Source organism: Pyxicephalus adspersus, chromosome 7 (genome assembly GCF_032062135.1).
Source record: "Pyxicephalus adspersus chromosome 7, UCB_Pads_2.0, whole genome shotgun sequence".
NCBI classification, from domain to species: Eukaryota; Metazoa; Chordata; class Amphibia; order Anura; family Pyxicephalidae; genus Pyxicephalus; species Pyxicephalus adspersus.
Window position 1 is genome coordinate 42,506,666 of NC_092864.1, and position 19,952 is coordinate 42,526,617.

At 37.2% G+C, this 19,952-nt stretch overlaps 1 protein-coding gene and 1 long non-coding RNA gene across 2 annotated transcripts in view; one reads left to right on the plus strand and one right to left on the minus strand.

Annotated features, from left to right (window-relative positions):
* ITGB6 (integrin subunit beta 6) overlaps window positions 1–1,867 on the minus strand; it is a 57,952-nt gene extending 56,085 nt beyond the window's left edge. Inside the window, exon 1 of the mRNA XM_072418232.1 lies at window positions 1,019–1,867. Within this exon, the coding sequence (XP_072274333.1) occupies window positions 1,019–1,079 (61 nt within the window). The 5' untranslated portion in view covers window positions 1,080–1,867. The remainder of the gene's footprint in view (window positions 1–1,018) is intronic.
* Window positions 1,082–9,461, plus strand: LOC140335537 (uncharacterized). Its single transcript, XR_011921723.1, has 3 exons — window positions 1,082–1,154; window positions 2,219–3,351; window positions 9,036–9,461. It is a non-coding gene; the product is annotated as an uncharacterized lncRNA (long non-coding RNA).
* The last annotated feature ends 10,491 nt before the right edge of the window (window positions 9,462–19,952 follow it).

The following is a 19,952-nucleotide window of genomic DNA, read 5'->3' on the forward strand; positions in this document are numbered from 1 at the left end:
CAAATTTCAGGCATAAAATGAACACGTTCATAAGTTCCTAAAGCCCAAACCTTTTACTACTTATAGATAGAGTACCAAAATGAGTACTCACTTTTTTATTACCATTTTCAGTTTTGTTTTTTATTTTATTTTTTTCTGCTGTGAAGGATGAGGTTGTGAAGTCCACAGAGGAAATTGAGAACAATGCTAACTGATAAAACTACAACACAGGAATTTATCTGCTCACGAGACTTCTAGCTGGATCAACAGGTGTTTTTTTTCACTTTTTCACTTGTTTTCACTTGTTGAACAGATTAAATATTACACTTTAAACACTATACAGACTAAAAGCAAGCAAAAAGAAAATTATTTGTAGAGTTAATAAATACTTAAACCACGCAATGTTTCATAATCATTTATATTTGTTTGCATTTTCTTTTCTTCACACAACAAAACTCAAAAACAAATAATTAAACAAAATATATAGTTGAACTCTAAATTTTGCTCTTTTAATCTAAACATACCTCTAAAAAAAACTAGCCTCAAAATCCAACTTTTAAAGTGAACCTAACCCCTACCATTAATATTATAAAGACAAAACATTGCTATCACGATAAATAAAATGGAATTTCAGACAGAGAATTTCAGACGACTGCAGACAAAAATGGCATTTTTTTGTGCAAGTTGAATGATTCGTTTGGTGTTGGAAACACAAACACTGAAAAAATTCACAAACTTTAAAAAAACCTAGCAAAATTTTTTTTTGAAGTTGAAGTAAAGGAAAGGCATACCCTTTTCAAAATATCTCTAGCATTTACAAATTATTGGGAGCTATTCAGGAAAATGTTAAGAATATTTAAAAGATTTTTTCTATGGTGAGCCATTCATGTCAGACATCCATATCAGAGTTACAGGAAATAGGAATTCTTTCAGCAAACACTGTGTTGATCACAATGGCCGTGTTTACAATTATCATATCACTGACACTTTAAAGTTATTTTTACAATGGCATCACAGTAATAATTAACTTCAGTCTTACCTTGTACATGATTTTTCCCATGCAGAAAGAATGCTAGGAGACAAATCAGTTCAATCCCCATTCGTTTTCACTTCTGGCTGGATGAAAAACAAGGAAAGGAAATATATGAAATAATTCTCCGTCCTGTAGAAACAAGGTGAGATCTATACGTGAGAGCAGGTAAATTCCTGGGAAATTAAAAGCAGGAATGGAATGTACAGTAATCCACAAAGTTCAGAGCAGTTTGAATGAGCTGAGAAAGAGCTTGTAAGGAATAACACAGTCAACCAGGTAGAGACACCTATCAGCATATCCCCACCCACTTCCTTGTTATTGCAGGTAGCCTTACCTAAGAAATTGGAGAAGCTCATATTTCAAATCTGAACATTACATTGTTTCATCGCTACAAATCCCTGTAGGAATGTCATCTTTCTTTCTTTTTTTTTTACCTTGTTTCCTAACCATTCCTTTTTATTTGTTTATGCTGGAAGACTAAAAGGATTATATATTTGGTGCAGGTGAGGTGAATATATGGTCAATTCCAAGAAAAGGTATAGTGGTTTGATAGACTAAATATGGAAGTTGACCAGGACAGGAAGAGTAATAAAACTTTAAAGATGTTCTAGCCACTTGCAGTACTGCAACTCCTAATTGGAGACATTGGCGTTCAATCCAGCAATCACTTTATCACTACACAACAGAGGATGGAACCAAGTCACGTGTCGAAAGCTGGAGTCTCAAGGATGCAGAGATTAACCAAAAGGAAAACAGGAAATTAAATAAAAGCCTGGCCCCATGGTGTCTGACAGCAATAAAACTTTCACTTTGTACAAACGTTATGAATTTGCTTTAGCATTCAGGGTAAGGGTAAGTTTTGCTGTTTTGTTGTTCGTCAGATGACGGAGATTTAGAGACATGGAACCTAGATCAATCAGAGGCACCTGCATGGGATTCAGTGTGGAGATGAATAATGGCACCAAACCCAACACATTGGGGGTAGATATGGAACAAGGAATGTAGACTGTTAGCAAGAGAGTACAAAATCCAACAAAAAGGGGTAAATGTGGAACTGCAGATTGTAACCAGTGGGGCACCAAACTCAGTGGTTGTCCTAATTTTATTTCTTTTTTAGGCAAAATAGTGAGGAGTGAGGAGCCTGGTGGAGCTTAGTGTAGACCAAGTGAACTTTGCACCATACCATATTATGCTTTATGTGTATAGGTTCAAGTGTAAACTGGTACTGAAGGAGCACCAAACCTGACAGATGAAGGTGGAAGTGGAACTGCACATATAGATTGTAACTTTCTAGGCAGCACCAAACCCTAAAAGAAGGACAAACTTCTAGTACTTGCCCCTCATGTGAAGTCGCAAGTTACGGAGGCTCCTGCACACCCTAAAGGAAATCTGCTTTAAAATCAGTTGAACATATGCTAAAGAGGACCATTTCATCTCTCCTGCTATACTCTACCTGCTAGTGGACAAATTCCTGGGAAAAACGCTGATCCAGTGAGTGGTAACTCACACCAGCCGCCAAGAATCTCAGAGGGTGAGTAAAAAGAAGGACAGATGTGAAACTGCATGTTGACTGTAAGCAAAAAGAACAAAATTTAACAAATTGTGGTGGATGTGGAACTGCACATTTGGATTGTAACCAAGGGAACACCGATCCTAACAAATTGATATAGATATGGGATTGCACATGTAGAATGTAAACTTGAGAGCATGACATTTGACAAATTAAAATTGATGTGGAACTGCACATGCACACTTTTACAAAGGTAGCAGGGAACTTGAAGGAATTGGCTTAAAAGCTGGATGTTGCAAATGGTGAAAAAGTAGATGAGGGTCTGATGATTAAATGGAAAGACTCCTTTTTGACAGCCTGTTTAAATGTTAGAGCTCTTGGAAGTCCACAGAGAGAATATAAATGCTCAAAAATGTCTCCAGAGACATTCAGAATAATATCTGCAGTAACTCCAATGTGTAAAATGACTATCTGGGGATAGAGGGAAGCCATAACATTCAGAAAGAAGAATTTTAGGATGTCAGCCTTCTGAAATCACTATTGTCATAGTTCTAAGATTTGTGAAAAGCCTTTGTCCCATTTTACCTTTCTTAAAATATTCTTTGAAAGCAGAATTGAACTCTACTGTACAAAAAATACTGAAGGGAAGGCTTTTATTTTTTGAAAGAAGTCAAGTTGCTTTCTTCCTGACTAACACTGTTTTTCCTTTCATATACAAAATTATGCATGCACTCCTAACATGGTCAGTAAAGATGGCTGAAGGCAATGGACCCACAAGAAGAGAGAAAATGACAGCCATTACAGCCACTTGCAAAGAGCACATTGGCAGGTCTGTCATAATGTTATTATTATCCAGTATTTTTATACCGCCAATATATTATGCATCACTTTACAAAGTCCATAGGCATGTCACTAGCTGCCCCTCACAATCTAATGTCCCTACCATAGTCATATGTGAATAATACAGTCTAAGGCCAATTTTGGGGGTAAGCCAATTAACCTAACCTTTATTTGGAAAGTGGGAGGAAACTAGAGTCCCCGGAGGAAACCCACACGGACATGGGGAGAACCTGCAGACTTCATGCAGATAGTGTCCTGGCCGAGATTTAATCCTGGAACCTAGGGCTGCAAAGGCAAGAGTACTATCCATTGAGCCACTGTGCTGCCCACACTTCAGTTATATTGTATACCAGTGGTCCCCAACCTTTTGGAGCTCGGGGACTCCAAACGCGTGAAACCTCTCCCCAGAGTGACGTCATGATGCCAGAACCCGCCCTCTCTCCCATCGCAGGTCTGAGCCTGCGATGGAAGAGTGGAAGGGTTGTGTCCAGAGACACAACAGGCCCACCGCCCTGAGCCTACGAGGAGACGTGGACTTCGGCTCTGGCCAGTGCGCCCCCCAAGCGCAGTCCTTCTCCTGACCCCGCTGGTGGATGCACAGGCCAGAGCCGCGGCACCTCCTGTCAGACGAGCGCGGCCCACCTGTCAGATGGCCATGGCCCACTAGTGGGCTGTGGACCAGGGGTTGGGGACCCCTGTTGTACACATTATCATCAGTGTTCTGTCTCTTTACAGTCTGAGGTCAGGTTGGTGACAATACTGACAAAAAATGAGGCTACTAACAAGTGCATGCTAGTATATGATGGGTGTGCCTCATTAATGAACTGGCTTTCAACAGTTAAACAATTTCATATGCATAGTTTACAGTTTGCCTTAACTAAAGGAAGCCAAATTACCACCCACATTTATGATTTTTGGTAAAATTTAGGTGGTTTATGAAAATGTCAAAAATCTTTAATAATGACTACATGAAACCTTTACTGTGGTTATTTGGTAATTCTTATAGGATTTTCTTGGAAAGAAACGCAAGTGGAAATGTGTTAGACAGTAGCATAAAAGGCCACATAAATAATAAAAAATTTAAAGTATATAGGCTCAAAATGCTTTATGTACAGAGTCTTCTCTTTTCATTCCTGTACCATCATATCAAATTCCAGAGGTCATGCAAACCAAGTGAGTGTCTGCATAGCCTTTTAGAACATGTTTTACAACAAAATCTGTTTTAAAGCCCAAAAGAATCTGCAGTTTAATCAGTAAATACATTGAATACATGCAAGGTGTAATAAAACTTTTAAAAGCAGTTTTTTTCATTAAATGTGCCCTCAATCTTTTCAAAGTCCTATAGTTTGGAGTAGAAAGCAACAACATTCCGGGCAGAAAATGTAGAGAATGACCCTTGCTCTCTGTGCAGAAACAGTGGGCTCTCCATAAAGGTTTAGACAACTTTAATTAGTTAGACCTATAAAACAAAACTCATGCTCCTTGTTAAATAAATAAATGTTGCGGTGCGGGACCTCTACAGAACAACCACTACTGGGTGGTGACAGGCGCAAGTTTTTAGGATCAGGCTGCTTTGTAAAGATCCTGAACTGTAAGACTTCGACCACCTTAGGTTTTCATGCACCTAGAAGGTATTTAACTACTCCAAACTGTTCAATTTGGTTTAATATTTGATCCTTGTGAGACCTTTTAATTTCCAGACTTCCCACATTGTTGCTCTTCCAGGAAATAAAGCAGAAGTGCAAGTCATTTAGCCAGTACTTGGCCATGACAGACACAGTGCACATTAGCACATTTGTCAACCGATAACTCTGAACTAGCTGAGAATAAAGTGCCTGACAGGGTGGAACATTCTGGGCTGATCTTAAAGATATACAGATGAAAAGCTAATGGATTTTCTGAATGCAGAGACAGGTTACCTTTCACTGATCCCTTCAATGGAACTTTCTTGGAAAGACTTTAACAGGGTTGGAAGTGTTTTTATTCCAAATTTAGGGAGCTGCCTAGGATGACATTTTCATCAGTGAAGCTGGGTGATCTAGCAAATTTGGAATGTATTTAATTTTCTATTTGCTAGCAAATGTTTTGAATCCTGGACCAGGTCCATTCCAGGTTTGCTGGATCACCCAGCTTCACTGATGAAAGTGTATCCTCTTTAGCCTTGGAGAGCTTTAATAAATCAGGTGCATTAAGTGAGCATTGTCTCTGTAGGACAGGAAAAATAATAAAAAAAAAAGACTGAAGAAATAAATCCACATATAAAGAAACATGAGCAGAGTCAATATAACATATTTTGGTTTTAAAGACGAAACACTTTAAAGTGGAACTAAAGTTCCAGTTTACAATATAAAGGATCAGGCAGGTGAATATTGCAGATGTCTCTTCTGCAATAACCCTACTTAGGTGCCTGATTACAATGGGGAAATGTGAAAATGTTGAGCTGCACACCTGTGTGGGAGTTATGACATTCCGGCACAGCCAATCAAGTTGCCTAAAGATCATCTCTAGGAAGAAGAGGAAATGAAGATAGAGACGCCCTGCAATGGAACAGGAGTTGCATGACTTTGGTTCTGCTTTATGTTACCAGCTTTGCATAATCTAGTGCACTTTTATTTAAAGTTCCCCCAGCCCTGTAGTTTCCAAGGACTCTACCAATGCACGGTTACATGCAACTTGCAGTACACTGTGGACTCACTGTGTAATGTTTAAACAAAATATTCTAATCTTACTAAGCCTTCCTGCAGATTACATATTTTCTGCAAACCATCATCCTGCTGTACATAGCATGTACAAGCCAAATATTCCATACTGCTATCTACATACCAGATCAGTAGATGTACAATGTAGATCATATGCAGGCCTTATAGAAAAGGGAATCATGTTTTTAAAACAGAGGAAATTTTGACAGATAAGGTATTCAATGTTCATTACATTTTCATAATCCTTTGTCAAACTGTGCCATGGTTCAAATACTAAACCTGAGAAAACTTTCTCACAGTTAAATATCCATTCGATTGTGTGTAAGGTCGCTTTCAGACACGTGGCTGAAAACTGTGCTGTTAGCTTCTACCAGCTGCCTGTCTTCATTTACTATGCTGTCAACAACAGAATTTGACAACCAATTTGTCGTGAGGTTCAATGTTGTTGTGACTGCGGGCCTGCGGTAGAATGCTGTGGTCAACGGCAAATCTGAAATGGTCCTAACGTTCAGGTACGAGTTAGTTTGAGTGAACTGATTATAAATTACTTCAATATTTTCAATATTACTTTCATACATAGTATGAAAGCTTACATGCCCGGGCATTTAATAAGGTGGGGGGCTTATTTATGCTTCTGACGTCTACCAGCCAAATACACACATTGTGGCAAAGAAACTATCCTGATTATCCTAACCTGTTTAGTGTTCACTCTGATTGTAGTGAGTTACATTACAGAAAAATGCCTTCAGCAAAGTTATACTTGATGTGTTAAGAAGTATTTATCATCAAGTTTTATTATGAAAGTCAAAGGTAAATGTCAGTAAACAAGTTGTCATTGTATGTAATGCAGGCTATAAAGAGTACAAAGAAAGCTGCATTTAAATGGAATGGAACTTTTGGCACAGATAGGGTGTGCAATAAATATAGATTTTTATGTAGGGCACGGTGGTGGATTTGTGGGTGAAGTTATGTAATAAAATAGTTACTGGGTTATAAATCAGTACAAGACATAGATAGATTATAAACAGCAAAATGTAGTAGATTATGGGGGGAGAGTTGTTGTAGGAGATAAGGCAGGAACGGTAAAATGTCCAACAAGGGCTAGGGTAACCCTATGTGCAAACCCTCATTCTATTTAGTTTCTTGTTAATTTAACTGCAAAGTTAAGATAATAAGCTCAATGTGCTTCTATTGAAGTAGGTTTTAAGTGTTTATCCAAGGACTGGAGGTACCGAGAAATTCACACAGTAAAACAGTACATATCAATACAACCACAAACCATGAACACCATATGGAAGTACTTGAATAAGCCCGACCCTTTGATAATTAGATATTGTTTTTCCTTGTTTTCTCTTCTGTATGTTCTATTTCAATGAATAAGATACAACAGAAAGTTACAAGAAGCGTCTCCAAAGAAGGAAATTCCCACCTTGCTGTCCCCACTACACGTGTGCCCATTGGATGAAACTGATAGCAACAAACATAAGGAAAAAAAGAGTGGTGAGACTCCTGGGGAGGGGACACAGACAGCAATAAAAACTTGACAGATAGTCTAACCTTACATCAGATCACCTAAAACTAAGAAAAAAGTTTTGCCTAAAGATACCCAGCATTGAGGCTATTTCTGTTGTAAACTGCCTATCTTTCTTTGTCACAGCACAACTTGGATGTACAAACTCTTGGTGCATGGTGCACAATAGACTCAGAAGCAATGCATTTCCAAAGTTGATTGCACTGCACTGAACAAAACTGAATAACTCAAAGTAATACTCAAATGATCATGACTGTGCTTGCTCATGTGCAGAACTGTGTGCATGGATGTGTGAGCGTATTAGCTTGCAAGGGACAAATTGTGCACAGGAATGGAATTTGTTATTGTTTTAGTATTCAAGACTTTATTACAAAATTTGCAGTTGCGTAGATTATTTGTAATATTGGAAGTCTTTCCAGTAAATTATTCTTCTGTAGAAAACCTAAATAAGGGTTTAGCTAACATCTGAAGGATATATAGCTGCATGTACTAGCCTGTTGGGTTTTTTTTCTCTAAAGTTGTAACGTGAATATACGTGCAGGTACACTAATATTCTCATTAAACTATCATCTATATTTCATGTAACAGAGATGGTATGCATTTGTATTTAATCAAAAAGTGCATATTAGAAAACAACAGAAACATACTTTCAGCTTATTTAATAGAGTTACTTTTAATTATTTTTGGTCTTTTTATTTTTTTTAATTCCAAGCAGTTAAAAACAAATTTATTCATCTCTGCAATGTCTAATACATCATTAAACATGTTTACAGAGGTCCTTATGCCTTCAGAATGATGGTTGATCCCTGACAAAGTGATCCAACTATTTGGAATCAATCATTCAACACTAAGGGAAAAAATCTACTATATAAGTGGCATAGATTATGAAACAAAAACTGGCTGACCGAGTAAATTCAAGGGCTGACCATTTGAGGTTTAAAGGGTCTCCAAGAAACTTCATGACTTGATACTCTTGCAACAGTTGGTGTCAAAATTCAACCCTATAAAATCAGAAATAGATTAGCCCAATTTTGGCTCAAAATAAAGAAATAGATGGACTGGTTATGGACTGACCGAGTCAAGGTCCTGATTTAAATCCCATTAAAATGTTGAGAGATTTGAAAAAGACAGCTCATGCAAAGAAATTTACAAATATTTTGCAACACCAAGAATTTTTATGGATGAGTGGTCAAATATTTTATGTAGTTATTGTAATTAAATATGCAGATAATTGGTAATGATAGACAGGTATGCAAAATCCTTACAAGAATCCAAGGTTCTAAAGTAATCCAGCAGGGACCAGTATTATTATAAAAAGGGGGGGGTGCACTCCTATTGACTGATAAAAATGTCTTCTAGTGCACAACCACTTACTTTTCTTTCCAAGAACTATTTACCAAAAGGATAAAATATGTAAAATAACGTGTTTACTTTTCCTTGTAGTTGTCATTCACCCCCCTGTGCTGAAACTTGCCTCATCAAATGGAGTGAAGAAGGCAGCCTGCTCCCTGGCAGCGATATAAAGGTTATATGTTACTCAAGGTGCTGAAAGGTGGAATATGATGTGGTAAATACATTGTGAAACTGGAGTCAGTTTACACAAGCGTTGGTGTTCTTGACAGCTTTCATCAAAAGACTAAAGTCTTAAAACTTGGTTTCATATTCTCTCTTCTAAACAAGAATTCTTCCACTCCACAACCGGCCTCATCATTTATGTAGCTCCGCATGCACAGCACCCACATTCTCATATTTCTCCCTTAAGGATTACACCAATCTAACGTATCTGATACTGGCCAAGCAAATCAATGATTTTATTTATGTTGTTGCATTATGTCTGTGCAGTCTTTTGTATTAATTAAATGATATAATAGCGAAGGATTGCTTGGTAATAATGGAGACACGTTAGAGTTAATGTAGCAGTATGTGACATGGGGCTTTTAAAAGCAAAAATCGATGATTCAACGTAGACCTACTGGCCCCTAATTTTAAAGTGAACCAAGTATTTTAAAATTTAGTGTTTCGCCAACACAATAGAAAGTAAAAGGTTAGTTTGATCAACAACCATGCTGTTTATACTCCTATTCTGTTTGTTATCCAATCCTCAGTTTACCCATTAGAAGTAATGAACTTCGTAATTTACATAGAGCAAAGGACTGTATGCTGAGCCTAACACTAACCTAATGAGTATGTACGTGCAATAATTTTGTTTTGGATAGAGTGGGGAAAGATTAGGGCCCACTGTCAAGCTTTTGTTCCTTAGGAGATATGCACATGAAATGTTGGACATTTAGCTAATGAAGTCCTGAATTGCCAATGTCTAATATGTTTCATAGAGCTCACTGCCCTTGGTAGACTTCATTCATCAGCCAGGGAACACCAGGGCCACCATGTAATTAGTCTGGAAGTACAAAATATATTAAGATTGCAACAGCAATAGCTGAGTTATCCAGTGGGATTTTCATTCACTTTCTACTGAGTTAATAAAGGATCAAACAGCCAACACTTTACATTTGGTTTAGGCTCCTCTTCATCACCGCCTATAAGCCTACTGGACTGGGATAGTGGGGCTCAATGGAACATATGAACAACTTAGATGATATCACTGAAGTTTGTCTGATTTAAAAGCTTAGCATCAGTTGTAGTCTACTGAATTGCAAGCCATAATAGGCTGGTTTTACCTTTTCTTAGTTGTGGTGAGTATATTACTTGCCAAGCTAATATTAAAGCTCTAAATTCTGCTTGGACATGTGATCCAAGTACACCAATCACACTGCATAGTCAGGCACTGGACCTGTCTGTAATACATTTCAGCTAAGCAATGCACTAGGAAAGGGCCAAGCTTGTAATTGTAAACCTAATAGAAAGCTGCATATTTAGGAGATATCCCTGTTTTACCGTCCTGGAAAATATTTTGACATATGACAAAGCAATAGGGCTTTTATTGGTTCAGGGTGTTTCCCTTCAAGTGTTGCTGTGAAAACTATTAAGCTCATGTCACATGAGTTACTTTGACCCTGGCCGTTTGTTGGCCATGTCAGGATTGTATTGTCATTAGGACCAAAAGACAAATACCTCCTCTTTCTCTATAAGACACTGGGGAGAAAATTTAAAGCATTTTGTAGGCTTGGTGTTTGGGTTGGGTCTGTGCAGTTTAAACCTGGACATCGGTCATTTAGCCTGGAGAGGATGGAACCTAACATTGCCGATGTTGGTTGATTGGTTTCGATGTCTAAGGTCACAATAGGTAGGTGGTACACTGCACTGTCATCATGTGCTGGCTGGATTGACTGATCCATACGCTTTACCTGTCATTGACCCAAAACAACCCAAAAACTGAATGTGTGGTCTACAGCTAATGGATCAACTGACAATGGGGTTTTTCTCAGGCAAACTGTCTGTGAGGCGAACAGATTCAAATTCGACCTAGACAGCTTCACCTAGAGATAGTTGGAAAAATATAACTGGTAACAGCACAAGCACAGAACACAAGAAGTTAGGGGCGGAAAAGATTCTAGGCAGAATCAGTAGATATATTTTACATGTATTACAGATATTTAATAATGTTATTAATGGTCTATATCAGTGCTAGAATTACTGTATTCATAGTTCAAAGTACATAGGTGTGGTGGTCAGTTGGGAGAATATCTCCTACATTGCTCACCAGTGGTAAGAATGTCACCCCTATAGCCCCAAAAAATCATTGGTCTCAGTTAAACAAGGAGCCCCTAGTGACATCTGGAGGAACCCTGTTTGGGAAACACTGGTTTATTTAATGGACTAATAGGGACCAAATATAATACAATACAATATAATAACAATATTTATTGTTACGGTTTATATAGCCTTTAGCCTGGTATTTTTGAAATCCTTTACAGTCAGATTCAGCAAGCTCTCACATGTCATAGCCTAGCAGCAATTTTTTCAAATGATTCTCTGTGCAACCTCCCTCTCTCTGTATGAGTCACAGAAATAAGCCTGAGATGGAAAAACTCTAAATACCTGGCCTGCCCATTTGCTTGTTCCCAAGACGTTACTCTCTGCAGCATCAAGATTGAAAATAAATCTTACATTGATACATTACCTAATAAATTAAATCTGTCCACTATAATCTTAGCACTCACACATGTAGGGATGATCATCAGTCTTGAGTAACCAGCAATACTTGGTAATAACTAATATCAATAAAAAACATCCAATAGCAAGATAAAACAAATGTGCAATCCTAGGGCTATTTCTCTCCCAATCACATAAATATTCTACCAAATGTTTCTACCACTGTCAGCCGTTGTGTGGACACATTGGGCCTGATATATTAAAGCTCTCAATGACTGGTGAGTATACACTTTCATCAGTGAAGTTGGGTGATCTAAAAAAAACGGAAAGGATCTAGTCCAGGGGTGAAAACATTTGCTAACAAATAGCCAATGACTTTGAGTAATCCATTCCAGGTTTGCTGGATCACCCAGCTTCACTGATGAAAGTGTATCCTCTCCAGCCTTAGAGAGCTTTAATAAATCAGGGACAATGTATTAACCAGATGTAACCTTCTAAATGTTATGAAAAGTTTCCTAAAGGTAGGTGCAAATTCAATTAATTTGTTGGTTTCAAACAACTTTAGGCAGATATAAAACACACAAACTAACAGTTTGAGTATTTATTCATAAATATATTTTTAAAATGTAAAGATTTGAATACTTCACTACATAGCAGGTATATATCCAGTGCACAGCAGAGCTCAGAGAGAAAAGCACAAGAAACCAATCAAATGTGCTATCAAACTATATGCTCATACTAGCAAAATAATTGGACTGCTGCTTCTCTTTTACTGTCCAATCACTGGCTTGGGGAGGGGTAAGACCTGTAAATATAACTTAACTGCAGCTGAAGAAAATCAGGTCTCCTCTGAGTCCAGAGCTATATGTATCCCAATACAAATCCTTTGGCAGGTAAAACTGCATCCTGTTATGTATTCCATCTGTGTGTTTACCTATTTCCTTGGAATTTAGCAATTAACTGCCGGAAGAAGCAATGCATTGAACATTGTGATACAGCTATTGTGCAGCAAAAATGTAAAGCAGACAGGACGTGTTCAATGAATGCATTTCAAGAGCTCATGTTCAATTCTGGCCTTTAAATATAACAGTGGATTTAAATTCTATTGTAAATATAGCACAGGTTAAACATTTGTAGACTGAAAATAGTGACATTGGGCTTTAAAAAAAGAACTCACCCTAGAATTCTCTGTGTCTTCTTCATAGTTGGTTTCTAGAACAGTCAGGGGTTCATTGGAGATTTATATCACAGACACATAAGGCTAAGCTTTGGCCGCCTTGCTATGTGTTCAGGTGCCTGTGCCAAGCAGACTCTCCCATCTCTGGTGCCTGAAGGCAAAGTGACTAAATCACAAATTTTTACTCCACATGTTGAGCCTGGGAAATATGAATGTACTTAGGCAAAAAGACACAGAGAAGGACATGTGTGGACTGTTTTCCAGACAGATCTTACAGACATTGCTAGAAATGTGTATCAGACAGGTTTGTTTGCATTGCCTTAAAAGTAGCAGACTGCTGTGCTCCTACCGGCAATGGATAAATTACAGATGCCGCATTGTACATTGTATTGTATTGGACTTATTTAAAGTGGCAAAAGTAAAGGTGCAGTAACAGTTGGGCATTATTTATCTTTGTTTGGACCGCTTTAAACCCATCCAATAACAATTCCTATAATTATTCCCATAATATTGTAATATTATTCATTACACATTTCTTTCTTTTCACTTTTTTTTTTTGAGTGAGGCTGTGTTTAAAATAGCAGTTTGAAAAAAATGGTTAACATTGTCAGGTCATAGGGAGTGGGAGCATTGTTGCAAGATTTTTTTTTTTCTACTTGTAGAATCCAGGAGCGGTTGCCACCCATGCTGCTTCCATACACTTAAATTAGTGGTGCTTGCATAGAAATGTATGAGTTTTATACAAAAAAAGGGATAAATGCTTCTGCCGCCAATTCTAAGCACCTGCACAGATTTTGCAAACACATGAAAAAGCCAAGCAGTGACAGTCTGTTACTGCTCCCAGTGTTTAACAGTAAATGCCCATGGGTACTAAACACTGCAATAAAATACCACTAGTGGCAACCCAGCCTAAAAAAGAGTTGAAACCCCTATTTGGTTATCTGTGTTGTTGTCTGTGCCCTGCTGGGAGAATTTCCTTAATTTTTGGGTGAACTCTTTACAAAATTACATTAAAATGGAATTCCAGACAAGGGAACAAGGGTTAGAAACTCTATCAACTTTTTTTTCTCATTTGAATTATTTTTTTTTAATCTGTAGTGAATGGAAAACTGAAAGAAAAGGGATGGTAAAATTGGTTGTTGTCTGTATAACAGTTAAATAGAAAATCCACTAAGTGCAGCAAAGTCATCAAGTCATTCAAGTTAGATCTCCAGTTAGAGTCAGAATGTCAATATTAGTCAGAGGATTTCCCCAGTCAGCAATTTCTGTTCAAACTGATCCAGATGTGACACAGAACTTTTATTTTTAGTCTGTTACAGGATACAGTGAATCAGCACATGTATAGTGGGATATTTTTGCACTACTGATGAGGAAGAAGAAAAAACATTTTTCAGATAGGCTTTTATAAGAGATTGATGAAGCTTTTCACTCCTGACTTATTTTTAGAAAATGCAAAATCCCTGGTTATTATTCTGAAGCTTTAAGGCTGTTGGAGTAGCTGACCTAAAATAGATATAGGGATGAGGTCTTTGGACACATATCTGGTACTCATTTACAACATTAAAATTATTTTTGTAATTAAAAACTTACTTTTAAAAAAGGTAATTTTATTGCAGAAGAGACATTGCCTGTCCTTTTTGCAATGAAGAACCTGCCTGCTCACATTTTTTTTAATTGTAAGGTATAGTTCCGCTCTAACATTGGCAGTAGGAGGACCATACAGTATAATATTATGGGACATGCTGAAATTGCAGCCATTGCTGAAAATGTAATAACAGTCCTGGCTGCAGTAATCCAAGAAAGCTGAGAGCCCTGGAATATCTTACTTAAAGGAGGCTTTTTGCTGGAGTGCTTCACTCCTAATAGCACTTAGTCTGCTCACCCTCCTTTGTGAATACACACTGCATTCATTGCCTGACCTTTTTTTTCCAGTTGTTAAACGGCTGAAAAGACAGTCGATATATCTGACCACCACATTAGAAGTGTTGAATGTGAGAAATGGTTCCTCCAATCCATCAGTCTCCTAAAACACTTCAGGGAAATGGTGGCCCAGCTCATGAATAAGTATACGGCGGAGAAGTCTACCTGTCTGAGCCTCATTTATAACCCTTCCCCCCCTGCATCCATTACAGCTCCATATCTCTCTGTCAGAGTCAATGATCAGGTATGCCTCCTGGTTCTTTATATCTGTCCAATTTGCTGGCTCTGTGGTATGTGAGGGGATATGGGAATGTATAGGATCCAAAGTTGAATTTCAGCAAGGAACCTTCTAATTTTTATGGTGAGACCATTATGGAGCAGATAATAGTGAGAATTATCCCCTATGGGTAATTTACAGTTCAACAATACGCCAACACTTTTTGCATTTGCCAGGCTTCTTTTGCACTGGCACAAATTTCCTTTTGCTTCCTGTCTTAGTGATAATGCTTCCAAGGAAGTGATGAGAAACATCCCTGCTGGAAACAATAGCAGCAACATTTTACTAGAAGAACATGAAAAGGGTAATAACTACCTATTTATTATTATTTGTCCAGGCCACTTCCAATAAAGTGGTCCAGGCAGTAAACCCAAAACCTATTTAAACCCAAAAGTGTAATGTAATATAAATTCAGTCTTTAGATTTGGTGACTGTATTTGTTCTTTTCCAGGCTAAGAACATTTTTGGCAAGTACAGAAAATATCTGTTCATCTTGCTAGAAAAGTTGTGTCATTGTTACTCTATGGGAGCCGTCCCAGTAACATAAACAATGTTTCAGTATGTGTGTAAACTACTAATCCCACTATACCCTATAAATTGTGGAACAACAAGACTAGCATGTTAGAAGTCCACCAATGGTGACAACCATGGTTCTTTCCAGTGGAGGAATGGACATAAAGTATATAGCAATGGACTGCTTGGGATATATACAGAAATAAACAGATTAGAACATACACAGCAAGATACTGGGGTATATGTATTAATAAATGTATTAGAATTTTGCAGCAAATAATTGATTTGGACCAATATTATTATATATACATACCATATACTCTCTCTCTCTCTCTCTCCCTCTCTCTCTCTCTCTCTCTCTCTCTCTCTCTATATATATATATATATATATATATATATATACCTGTGTGTGTGTGTATTATATATATATTTAGGTAATAAGACATAAACAGCAATTAAAGGATTGAAACCTACACAGTAATAAATGTATTTGAAAATGTGTAATATTATATTACACCAAGGTATACACAGCAATGATTGTATTGTGCATATATAGCAACAAATATATTGGAACATATGTAACATTATATTGATTTGGTCATACACAGCAGACCATTAAATATATTGGGCCATATGGAAGAATTTATTAATATTAAGTTATATCAATTATTTATTCAATTAATATTGAGAAAACGTAGTCCATGGCTGTCCAATTCCAGTCTTTAAAGTCCACATACAGCTCCGCACTTTACTTAATTGCTGCCGCATGTTAGGGAAACACTATAAATGTGTGCGGATCCTGGCCCTCAAAGACAGGAGTTGTACAGCCACATTTTAGTTAATCTGGAAAAAAAGGAAACAACTTCACATGACGTAAGTTCCCCAGTGATTTGTATCTTGACTTTGGTATTCCTTATGTTTATGTGCAGATTGTGCTTCTATTCAGGTAAGCCAGTAAAAATCAATTCTTCTCTCAAACTGCTGGATTAATCAGAATGTTCAATACATGAATCATCGTCTACCTAGCTGATATAGTGAGTGGGTGTGTGGCGTTTGTTTCGCATGTGTTTGTTTAATTCAAACCTCAGCCTGGTAGACGGCTCCTATTTGTACAGGATATCTTGGCTCTAGTTATGTATTTTCTGTATTTCCTCAAGAACTAGACAAGACGTCACAGTTCATGTTTGTTTCACAGCATTGCACACACAGGACCTATTCTATGACATACTATATCAATGGTATGATAGGATATCTATGAGCAAAATTCCTTTTAAGGGGAACAGGTCATGGCACAAATATAGAAAAGCCATCAGACCCTGCCAGCTGTCCAGATTTGTGCCTTATGGAGGATTATGACATCATGATTTGCCTTTTTTTTAGCTGATTCAGCTAGACTGGACTGAGAATTCCTGAAATATTTTGACATTAGGGTCCCCAGAAACCATAAGAACACAACACGTGCTTTAACTTGGTATCACCCATGCAAATGTGAAATATTTTGTTTTGAGGAGAGTTTGCCTTTAACAAATGGCACAATGGAGCTCACTCCAAGGGTCAGATACTGTCAGACACAACACCTCTTAAAACATCTGCAAGAGTTGATAGAATATCAGTATGTTTGTATGGGTATCATAAAAAAGCAAATAACATATGCAGAATTGATTACAGAGGTCTTGAAAAACGCCTGCTGGGAGGTGAAAAACGTCTTAGAGAAGAATTAGCTGAGAAACAAGAACATTCTTTTTGCCTACTGAGGGGAAAAATTGAAGGATTAAATAATGGCAGTATCTGCAGAGTTCTTGTCTGTCATTTGCAAATCTGTTTAAAGCACTTTATTATATTGTTAAACAGGGGTTTTATCATACGGTATAGTAGACTCTTGCCTATAGCTAGCATATTATATAGTCAAATATGTTGTATGAGAGGAAAAAAGAAGTTTGAGGCTCAGATTTTGGGTAAAATAAAGAGTTCATCTATATTTTTGAATAATAAATCAAAACATGATTTACATCATTTATAGTGAAAAAATGTTATTCATAGATATATACCCTGGTTCTGTTTGCACGTCAAGGATCAGGGTATTTTTGAAACTAGACAAAGTCTTTTTAAGCAAAAGAAAATGTGCATAAATTCCAGCAGTTTTATATCACATATAATCAGACACGTTTCGCCGCTTCTTCAGGGATTGGTTATTTTACGAGTTTAAAAGGGTACATGTATATATAAACAGACAGATAAAGAAAAAACATAAATACACATATATACGTTTCATATGCATTACGGATGTGAAGACATTTGTTTATAGAGTAGGCTTCATATTAAAAAAAAATATACAAATAATCACAGAATATCATATCATATATATTAATTTATGTGTTTTTTCCTACATGCATAATACATACATACATAAATTATTATGTATGATATGATATTCTGTGATTATTTGTATATATTTTTTTTATATTGAACCTACTAGAAGACGCTAGAAGTCTTCTGTGTTGTGTTGAACTTTTGGTATGCCCATGTGCCTTTTAGGAGGTATGGATGGCTCCTCAATTTAATAATTGCTAATTATGTTCCAAGATGGAACTCTTTTAGGCTAGAGTTATGGACCACACTTCACAGATTTTCAAAAGTATGCAACTAAAACCTCTATTTAAATTCCAAGAGTTGTAAAAAGTGTAATTGCCCAGCATGTGCTGGGAAATTTTAGTACTGTTTGTTCTGTGAAAAACCCCTTTTAACGTGTACCTAGCTTTAGAAGTAAGTTATATTACCATTGTTTGTGTGATGTACTTTTAGAACAGTAGAGAATGGTGACAAAATATGAAACAACAAAAGCAAGAAAGTCTCCTAAATATATTGCAGAAATGTTGCAGCTTGCTGGAAACTACATACCTAGCTAAAGGTTGTTCTACAACAAAAGGAACCATCATCTTACTGAATTACTGAATTACTTACTGAAAAAATCCTGATTCAGATCTAGGTGCTTGAAATATAAATATTTGGAAACAAAATGGCTTTGTTGCACCAAAATCTACATGGAGTTTGCTTGTATTCCCTCAATGAAGTCCAACAAAACACTGGTAATTTGATTTTCTTGGACCCAAACAAGATCTAGTGTGTATGTGAAACCTTCAACGTGACCCATTTCATAAGGCCCATCAGACCATAGCGATTTACCAGCGACAGAATCACTAACGTTCAACTCAGTAGAGAAATGGAATCATCTTACTGAATATCCACATGTGGAAGGTGATTCAGATTTAGGTGCCTGCAGTATAATTATGTTGGAGCAAATGGCATAATTTCTCTACTCCTCAAACCAGCAAGATGTCATCACCTTACCAGTTATCATGACAAGCTTAAAAAGCTATTTTAGAAATAGGGTCCTCCTTGACAGAAGCAAAGTTTAGGATAGTCTGAGGTTTTACTAGGCTCAGGATACTCCAATAGGTAAAAATAACTATGGTATGAAAATCAGTAAAACTGTGACTTTGCCTTTTCCAAAACTAGTTTTACATGGTTATTCGGACTAGGCCCAATTTTTGGGTCGTATGGGATGATTCTTCATCATTTCCTGTCAATGAGGATCAAATTTATATTAGGTAGTGTAGAATTTGAACTTCAGTGATCCTGCCACCAGCAAGGTGTAAGAGTAAATGAGGATACTGAAGGAAGTAGGGGAGGTTTAATGCATATGACATTACACATGTCACACATGGCCTGTATTGATTGCTATGAATAAAGCAGTTTAGTTAGAAAGCTTAAACTTTGTGTTTCATGGATCTTCAATAAAAATAATACAGAGGCCATTGCATGTGATAGATATTTATTCATGTGTGTAAGAGGATCCCGGTCTGTATGACCATTGTAAGGACTGTATGACCCTTTATGGTCGAGCTTCATATAAATGCTCATTGCACTCTGTAAAGAAAAACAGAACTTGTTGTTTTTCTATAAATAGTTAAATTTACAATCTTTTGTTGAAAACACATACAAGATTCCCGTATATGGCCAATATTAGATAAGGCTTTCTACGATTGCAATTCTTTGGGTGTCCCTCGGTCAGTTAAGTATTCAATACTCAGCTCTGTTTTGGCTTTGCTGTTCAAAGTTCAATGAACATGATAAACAAGCAGAGTGATACAGCTCTGAGTGTGCTGCACAATGAGACAGGTGAGGACAGGGAAAAAGAATGAAAGATGAGTCATTGGGAAATAGACAACAGCGGAGGAGTCATTACATCACTGACTGGTAACTGAAAGAAAAAAGTCTGTAATGAAGGCTGATAGGGTCATTCATGAAGTGCCAACAATACGGGGGCGGATAGGGCAAGAATCCAATTTGTCCAGCTCATAGACAGCCAGCATATCAAACTACCCTTTTAGTCCTTTTATTGAGGCCTTCTTACTCATTC